This window comes from Leuciscus leuciscus, assembly GCF_965113295.1.
Source record: "Leuciscus leuciscus genome assembly, chromosome: 13".
Lineage (NCBI taxonomy): Eukaryota > Metazoa > Chordata > Actinopteri > Cypriniformes > Leuciscidae > Leuciscus > Leuciscus leuciscus.
The window spans coordinates 23,045,318-23,055,163 of record NC_138737.1 but is presented as its reverse complement, the minus strand read 5'-3'; the positions used below and the strand labels follow the sequence as shown (position 1 = coordinate 23,055,163).

Here is a 9,846-nt window from a genome sequence, read left to right as displayed (position 1 = left end):
CTCGTGTTAAGCAGCACGTTTGACCTTCAGCAAGAACCAATGAGGTTCATTCTCGTGTTACGCAGCACGTTTGAGCTTCAGCAAGAACCAATGAGGTTCATTCTCGTGTTACGCAGCATGTTTGACCTTCAGCAAGAACCAATGAGGTTCATTCTCGTGTTACGCAGCACATTTGAGCTTCAGCAAGAACCAATGAGGTTCATTCTCGTGTTACGCAGCACGTTTGAGCTTCAGCAAGAACCAATGAGGTTCATTCTCGTGTTACGCAGCATGTTTGACCTTCAGCAAGAACCAATGAGGTTCATTCTCGTGTTACGAAGCACGTTTGACCTTCAGCAAGAACCAATGAGGTTCATTCTCGTGTTACGCAGCACATTTGAGCTTCAGCAAGAACCAATGAGGTTCATTCTCGTGTTACGCAGCACGTTTGAGCTTCAGCAAGAACCAATGAGGTTCATTCTCGTGTTACGCAGCATGTTTGAGCTTCAGCAAGAACCAATGAGGTTCATTCTCGCTGATCAATGTTTATATGTGAATAAAAGCCTAAATTCAATCTGTTCATCATATAAAGTGATTGAGTCTCAATTCATATGGATTAGTTTTACGTTCTTTTTGAAGATTCAAAATTCAGTTGCATAGCTGCAAATGGAGGGATTAAAATCTCTCAGATTTCATCAAAAAAATCTTCATTTGTGTTCCGAAGTTGAACAGAGTCTTACATGTTTGGAATGACATGAGGGTGAGTAATTAATTACAGAATTTTAATTTTCGGGTGAACTAACCATTAAACTAGCCATTAAAGCCTAAATGTCTAAAAAATTATGTCCCTGAGAAGTATATCAGATATGTAATGACCAAATAGTCAGATAAAAACAAAAGAAATACACTCTTAATGTTCTTTATTGCACCAGGCACTTCACAATAACCCTCCCGACCCGACGCCACACTACAAACTGAATTGACCCATAAATCCACCACCTAAATACTATATATTAAACATCATCCTCTTTCTGTACAATAAGAAAAACTGAGAATTGGAATTAAAGAAATGAGAACTACACATCCGAGAGTGAGTGTAAACTAAGTAAAACAAGCAATTAAACTTTCATATTCGTCACAGTATTTAAAGCCCTGAAACTGCTGCTCAGGGCTTATACAGCAAAGTCTCTTCATGAGACTCATAGTCCTTCAGTCTCAATTCACAGACTGTCACACAACCGCTCACCTTCATTAGTCGAGAATCGTGTCTTCCGTATATTGAAGAATCAATCATTTACATTAAATATCATACAATATCTCTGTATTGAGTGAAACAATCGCTTGGGCTTGAGTGGTTTTCCCCTGGATAAGGTCGAGTTGTGAGAGAGCAAATTGTCCACGTCTAAGAAAAGAGAAACAAATCCCGTGGCTGGTTTTCTCTCTTATTTCTTTCGGCTTCTCAGACAGATTTTCTCGCAGTCAGCACCCGTACGATGGACCCCAGACCCCCCACAGCGAAAGCCTGAGTGAGAATATGAAGACAAAAATAGAAATAGACATGTGAGATGGAAAAAAAGGCTTCGAACCTTTGGAAAGAAATCGAACCTTTCCCATATTCCCAGACCGACCTTTTCGTGCCACTGGAGCAGGATGGCGCTGCTGTTGTCTGAGGGCTTCTCGAAGCCTCTGTAGATGTACTTCATCAGCAGGTCCACTCCGTTCTTGTCCAGGGACTTCACTGCCGGCTCAATATCGCTGCTCTTGAATGCAGTCAGCACTCGTAACACCACCGCCTGGGCCCGTTCCTGAGAGAGGAGGAGGACGGAGCGAAAAACACAAGTGGAGGTGGTGTAAAAGAGAAACAGCTTGGACCGTTCAAATGCATGTGCTAGTGACGCACCAAAATTAATTTGAAATGGATTTTGATCTTATGAGAACACGACAGCATACTGAGTTCAGTTATCCAAATTTAATTGTCAAAATGTTATTTTCAGTTTTCGTCTAAATCAGTGGTTCTCAACCTCTCCTGCAGGGACCCCCTGACAGGCCATGTTTCTGTTTTAACCCTGAAATGGCACGCCTGATTCAATTAATTAAAGGCTTAATGAGTAGTTGACTAATTGATTAATTGACTAATTCCTACTCTTCCTACTCTAATAACTATTCATTAATTGAATCAGGTGTGCCATTTCAGGGTTAAAACAGAAACATGGCCTGTCAGGGGGTCCCTGCAGGAGAGGTTGAGAACCACTGGTCTAAATGAAAACGTTTATAGAGTAGTGCAGGTATGACATCAGAACCCAGAAGACTAATTCGCCGCTGGTTCCTTCGAGACTTTACTTTGGGGTTTTACAATGGCGTTTCAAAATTTTTTAAAAACGTTTCTGTGGTAAACATAACTTGACTACTTTGACGTTTTGTTCTACAATGTAAATGACACACACTCATAGCAAAAACACGAATTTTGAAGCAGATATGTTCATTTTTGAAAACGTACGTTTTTAATACAATATAAGACTGCTTGGGCTGTGAGTGTGTGCAGGGTACGTTGTACAACAAAACGTCAAAGTGTCATCAAGTTATGTTTACCACAGACTATATTTCACTCATATATTGAAAAACCCCATTATAAAACCCTATAGGAAAATCTCAAAGGAAACAGAGGCAAATTAGACTTCCGAGTTCTGACATCATCCCTGCACCACTCTATAAACGTTTTCATTTAGACGAAAACTGAAAATATTAAAAAATTTCAAATTAAATTTGGGTAAGTGGATAACTGAACTGTTTGCTGTCGTGTTCTCAGAAGATCAATTAAACAAGTCGTAGTAATTTTTTTCCGAAAATGAGCTGCCTCACGAAATTTGACATATTGCTTCTCCAGCATCATTTTTTGGTTTTCTCTGCATCACTTTCCTATTTACTTGTTGTAGCTTATACACATTGGGGGAACAAAATAGTCACTGTCACGGTCAAAAAGCAGAGGAAATCAGAGGAGCGGAAAAGAAACATTTTGTCAATGATTTTCTCACTTGCCAAAATGTTGGTGCATCATCACTAATAATGATGCTTAATATTATTAAAGGAATATTTCATGTATAAGTTAGTTTCAATCGACAGCATTTGTGGCATAATTATTGTTACTGATTGACTCGTCCGTCGTTTTCTTATATACATGTATTTAAATCATATATAAAAGCTAAAATCAAAGCTATGGTGAGGTGAGGTGCTTACTATGGTAGTGAATGGGGCCAATTTTTGGAGGATTTAAAAGCAGGAATGTGAAGCTTATAATTTTGAAAAAGTACTTATATTAATCCTGTTAAAACCTGTGTACTAAGAGCTGGAAAACGGTTCAGTTTTTTATAGTCATGTTAGGCATTACGCTGTAAAATTGGATATAACTTTACACAGAAAAGGTTAGCGAGCTCATTTTTTCACACCAAAAACATGTCAACGCACACTGTTATAAATAGTATTTTATTGTTTACCAATCGGCTCCATTAATTTCCATTGCAAATGCCTCAGTATGGCCCAGATTTTGCTATTTTTTAAGAAAAAGAAAGACAAGTATAAATTAATTTTAGTAGAATCAAACATTTTGCAAACGCTGTCAAATGAGCTTAAGTTGAACTGAACCCAGAATACTCCTTTAAACCATCCAGAGGGCTGGATTTCACACCCCTCGAGCTAAAAGAACAGCACATTTAAGGCACACAATGATGCCATTGTCATCACAACCTGTTGTGCACAAATAGGGCCCCTAATAGAACAGTGAGTCCAAAATCACATACTGTCTGACCATTCAAATGTACATTTGATATATTATGAATATAGGTAGTATGAATGAAATTCAGATGAATTACATCCGCCATGTTGTTACTGTCAAGTCATAAATCATCATAGCCATTCATAAATCCTCTCCCATGGCCTCATGGGATAGTAGTATCCATCGGATAGTACTCTTTTGGCTTACTGTTTTTCACATTCTATACAGGCTAGTAGAGAAGTATTCGATTTCGAACACTGACAGTCTTCTTGAACATCTGAAATTGATAGATCAAACTGTCTGAGTAACAGAATTGGCTCTTACTTTCACTGCTGGATTCTTGGAGTTGATTGGTGAATTCCTCAAGGCGATGTGAAATGCTGACATCATGTCCCCTGTGCATCACGATTAGTTAAGGAAAGCAGACCAACCAGTCAGTCGGTCACTCTCAAAGAACCCTGAAGAGCATTCCTTAGAGAGAGGAAATCTTATTTTTGCGTGGTTGAAATTGTTTTTGATGATTATAAGAAAAGTTTACAGAGAAGCTGGTGTTCAGAAGTTTGGTTTGAACATTTCTGGAGTTGATTTCACTGGCTTTTAATGACTTTGTGTTAGAATATGTTGATTTGAAAACACTTCTTCTATCCCAGCTTAATATAGAGACAACTATAAATAAATCATTAGTGGGTTGATTTCTCAGAAAAATGTAAACTCTCTTGGATTCTCTATGGTATATCGAAACATCATTCTGTTTATAAAAATAGCATTCTGGCCATCCCAACACCAACTTGATTTTGATTTTGATTTTGGGGTGGGACTATCTAAAATAATCAACTGAAAAACACATAACCTGCTGCCAAGGCAAACCTTTAAACACTAGAATAGTCCATATGCTGATGATATGAACATGAAAATCATGTCTTTATTTCATAGTGAGGGTAAAGGAGGCGTCAGACTCAAACCTCTTTAAAGATCCTACAGTCTAAAAATGTGTCTCTGAGCATCAAAAATGGACACAACCGCTGATGACCTGATTAAATAAATGACATCACGCACAGTTGGAGGGAAAAGAGGGGGGAGATTTTTTCTCAGAAACTAAATAACTGTTTACGTTCTGATTTGGCAACTCTGGTGTGTCATTTAAAAACACATCTGAAGATTAATGCTTTTCTATCACACGTTAAAAATACACGACCTTGTCATATTCAAGGTTATTCGAGGTTTCATTTATTTAATGTAATTAGAAAAACAAACTAAATTTTGGTTACACTTTTTTTTTTAAATGTGTCCACGTTACAGTGTAATGATACATTTAAGTACTGAATAATAGTAATTAACTACATGTATTTACTATAGGGTTAGGGTAGGATTAGGGGTTCGTTTAGGGTTAGTTGCATGTAATTATGCATAATTTATAGTTATTACTGAAGTAAATACATGTAATAACGTGTAACAAAGACACATTAAAATAAAGTGTTACCTAAAATGTTAACTGAACCAAAAGTAATGGCACTGTTTTAAAAAAGCGCATTAAAATATTCTCAGTCAATGTGTTAAGGATATGAAGCCTAAATATAATAAATTATTAAATAATTTATAATTGATATATCACTAACTAAACTAATGTGAAGAAAAAATGAAACAAAAATAAGAACAATTAAATACAAAAAAAAATTACTAAAACTATTGTAAGGACAAATACATTAGAAATAAAAAATAGAAATGCAAATAAAATAGAAATAAAACCTATATAAATCTAGGCCTAGTTAAAAAGCAAACAGAGCTATAATAAATGAATAGAATATACAGTAATCAGCATTCAGCACCAGCGATAACTCCACAAAATAACCTGTTACCTAAAATACAAAAACAAAACATCAATCATTTCGAATAAACCTAAAACCACATTCCTATCCTAACTATTTGACAGGTTCACTATTATTAACATTCGTCTCAAACACACAGTGAGCTGCCTAACTAGACACTTGGACAGCACTTCTGGACAATGATGCCTAGATAGAAAGCTGACTGGTGTTTAAACACAACATATGTGTCTAAATAATGTAAGTTAATCTAAACTAGGACAAGGTTGTTTTTTGGGTGCCTTTAAAAGAGATGAACTTTTCCCTGCCATGTTTTCTAGAGATAATAAACAATATCCGTCAGCATACGGTAGGATAATATCCAGTATAATGAATGATGACAGTGAAGGCTTCTGAAGGATATTGTCCGATGAGCTCGTCCACCTCACAGGCGTCCGGTTCCTGCTGCTGCTCGGCCGCCTCGTCCTGCTCGTCCACGAATTTATTCTCGTCGTATTCGTCGATGTCGACTCCCCGGAATCGTGAGGACAGGGTGTTTTTCGCCATGAGGAGAAGCCCGGGAATGTGCGATAACGGACAGGTCTGCAGCTTCCCTCAGTGACAGTGCAGAGAGCCGTTAATGTGTTCATCTGTCAGTGGGAAGGTGCGGCTGTTATACCTCCTCTTCCTCCTCCTCCTCCTCCTCCTCCTCCTCCTCTTCCTCTCTCCCAGCTCGAGCATCTCCACACATTCCTGCAGAGCGGACACAAATCCCGACTGGAGCGGAAACGGAATTGCACTCCATGGTTTACGCTGTGACACTGTGTTTCCGTTTCCTGAGAGGCAACGATGAATGCGGCTTGACTCAATTGAAGTTGCCTAAAAAATAGGCTACTATAGATTGTTGTAAAGCCTTGAAATTTTATAATTTTCAAGGACCTTTGTATTTATTTTGTAAATAAACGGTTGCATAAACTGTTAAGACTAGTCTTAAAAGTTAGTCATCTAATTGTATTCATCAAGACTAGTCCTGAAGTGAGCATCAAATCAGCATATGATTTTCTGAAAGAAAATGTGACAAACTGAAGACTGAAGTAATAATGCTGAAATTCAGTTTGGCCATTGCAGAAATAATTTACATTTTAAAATATATTCAAACAGATCATTATTATTTTACATTGTATATTTCACAACACTGCTTTTACTGCATTTTTATCAAATAAATGCAGCCTTAGTGATCATGCAGACTTCTTTCAAGATCATTTAAAAAACGTAATTATTCCAAACTTTTGACCAATAGTGTTTATAGCATATTTTCATATAAATAAATAAAAAATCGTTTTGAAATGTTCTAGTACAACAATGTTAATTTGTTTTATATGAAATTTATTTTTGTTATTGACATATCGTCTCTGATGAACCTATTGTCTCCCAAGGTGTTTGGAAATATGAACAGTTATAAAGTCTGGAGAGTTTGTGACTAATACTAAATAATAATAGTAGATTTTACCTTTTAAATCTACAATTGCGCTAGACAGATTTGGGTTTAACATGTTATAATAAGGTTTCACTAGTTAACATTATTTATACTTTAGTTAACATGAACTTACAATAAAAAAAAACTTCTACAGCCTTTATAATTGGTTAATTTCAACATTTAGGCCTACTAATACATTATTAAAATAAAAAATTGTATTTGTTAACATTAGTTAATGCACTGTGAACTAACATGAACAAACAATGAACAGCTGTATTTTTATTAACTAACATTGACAAAGATTAATACATAAAGTAACACATGTATTGCTCATTGTCAGTTCATGTTAGTTTATACATTAACAAATGTTAATGAATGAGACCTTGTTGTAAAGTGTTACAGATTTAAGGGAAAGATAAGAAAGGTAGAATTCTTAAGAAATCTTAGAATTAGAATATATAGTTTATAAAGTTATTGTATCTGTTTTCACACTTCAAACCTTCCTGGCCAACAGCAGAAAGTGACCACTAGAGGACAGCAACAGTTTTCAAGTAAATCTAATGTCTATTCAATTTCACAGATGGATCAAACCAGAAACCACCCCACCATCTTGAACACATGTGTTTTATTTGTTTAGAAAAAAACATTTGTTGAATTATATACTGTTTGACAATGTCAGACATGCAGCTTGATGATGCTATTACATTGTCTTATAGAATTGGATTTATTAAACTTTAAACAAGTAAATTAAATTGTCAGGCTCATGTAAATAGAAACCATTTAACTCAAAATTGACTTTAGCTATTACATTGTCTTATAGAATTGGATTTATTCAACTTTAAACAAGTAAATAAAATTGTCAGGCTCATGTAAATAAAAAACATTTAACTCAAATTTGACTTTAATGAATTAGCATGCAGATCACTGAGAGTGTCTGACCCAGTCTGTTCTCATATACCATCATGATTTCCATGAATTACTTTTAGTGTTTTTCTACTTCTACATGTATGTTTTGGTTCTATTTTCAAAAATAGCAGTTGTTCTTGCCTTGCAGCTAATGTGTATGTTCAGGCTTTATCAATACCTGGCTTACATCCTCTCTCTTTCATTTTCTGAGGGCAATACAAATATTTACTCTGAGTCTGAACTGGAAGGGAATGCTGGGAGACAGAGACCTCTGGGTGTTCCACACAACCCTGCTGCTGTTTTATGAATGTATAGTGTTCATTTAATCAGAAAATCTATGGCATTGATGGAAGTCTCGAGTTACACTCTTTGAAAATGTTCAAAATCTGAATAATTCATTCAACATATAACAGGACAGCATATAGATACAAAAAGAAAGTGTATAAAGAATGACTGATTTAAAGAGCTGTGAGCATGTCATTGTGTTCTTCAGTGCCTTAAAAATGAACTGATTCTTAATATATATATGTATATTATTATTATTTTTGGAATGATGCATTTAAGATATTTTGAAGAATGTTTGTAACCAAACAGTTGAACTTCATTGTATGGAAAAAAATAATACATCAACTGTCTGGTTCCTTCCGACATTCTTCAAAATACCTTATTTTGTGTTCAACCGAACAAATACGTTTATATAGGCTTGGACCAACTTGAGGGTAAGTAAATGATGACAGGATTTTTACTTTTGAGTGAACTATCCCTTTAAGCAGCACAACTGCTTCACCATTGATTATAATAAGAAATATTTCATGAGCATCAAATTAGCATATTAGAATGATTTCCATATAGCATATTGGAGTGAAGGATCATGTGACACTGAAGACTGGAAGACACTGAAGTTTTGCATCACAGGAATAAATTATATTTTAAAATATACTAAAATAAGAAACAGTTACTTTAAATTGTAATAATATTTCACAACATTAGTGTTTTTACTATATGTGTGATCAAATAAATGCAGCCTTGGTGCATTTATAGAGACATAGAGTTCTTTCAAAAACAATACAAAATATTACCGACCTTAAAGGTACAATATGTAAGAATTTTGCATTAAAATATCCCAAAATCTCAAGGCCAGTGTTATATATTTTGTTAAGTTGATTACTTACAATATCCCAAATGTTTCCAACTATTTTTAAATCGTGAGAAAATTGCGATTTTAACCAAGGAAACGGGGCGTTAGAGCAGGGGGGAGCTGGGAGTCGCCAGTCAATTGCGTCATATCCGCGTCACCCTCGGTTTCCGCTCGTACTGCGTGGAGTCCTGGACAAATGCGGAAGTTGTAGTTGTAGCGTCTATCAAGCTACAAACTTTAGCTTGTTTCTTGCAGTCGTTATGGGACACAATTATTCTTTACCGATTGCAGCTGGTTCTGTCAACAAAGTATGCTTAATTTTATATTTTCCAAAAGTAGCATTCGGTAATAGTTATGTTTATGTAAGGAAAGTATTATTGCTTCAGATTTGTGTTTAGTTTATTGACATTGTTTATCATGTCTGGTGTTTATGGCCATGTAAATAAACATAGCATGTGTTATACATAAAGATTAATCAGTATTTTGGCAAATGATGTGGGCATGTTCGAATGTACTTTTACAACAATTGTTTAGAACACGTAAAACTGCGCAGCGTTATCACAACAATGAATTCAACAAATACAGTAACATCTATGAAGTATTAAACCTTACTTTTCATGCGGTTAATTCATTTTAATGAAATAATAGTGTGATGAGGTTTAAGAGTCAGGAAGGAAGAAGACGCGTCGTCGTGACTGGGACTCGTACTTTATTAAAATAAAGCAAAACAAACAAAAGCCGCGCACAACGCGCATTCACTGTGGCAACCGCGACG

General features: G+C 35.6%; 1 protein-coding gene across 1 annotated transcript; it reads right to left on the bottom strand.

Annotated features, from left to right (window-relative positions):
- Window positions 1–882: 882 nt before the first annotated feature.
- Window positions 883–6,324, bottom strand: arpc5la (actin related protein 2/3 complex, subunit 5-like, a). Its single transcript, XM_082187669.1, has 4 exons — window positions 5,975–6,324; window positions 4,073–4,145; window positions 1,608–1,784; window positions 883–1,501 (listed from the first exon to the last, which is right to left on the bottom strand). Exons 1-4 carry the CDS (start codon window positions 6,115–6,117, stop codon window positions 1,439–1,441), a joined length of 456 nt encoding a protein of 151 aa, XP_082043795.1. The 5' UTR covers window positions 6,118–6,324; the 3' UTR covers window positions 883–1,438.
- Between the last annotated feature and the right edge of the window lie 3,522 nt (window positions 6,325–9,846).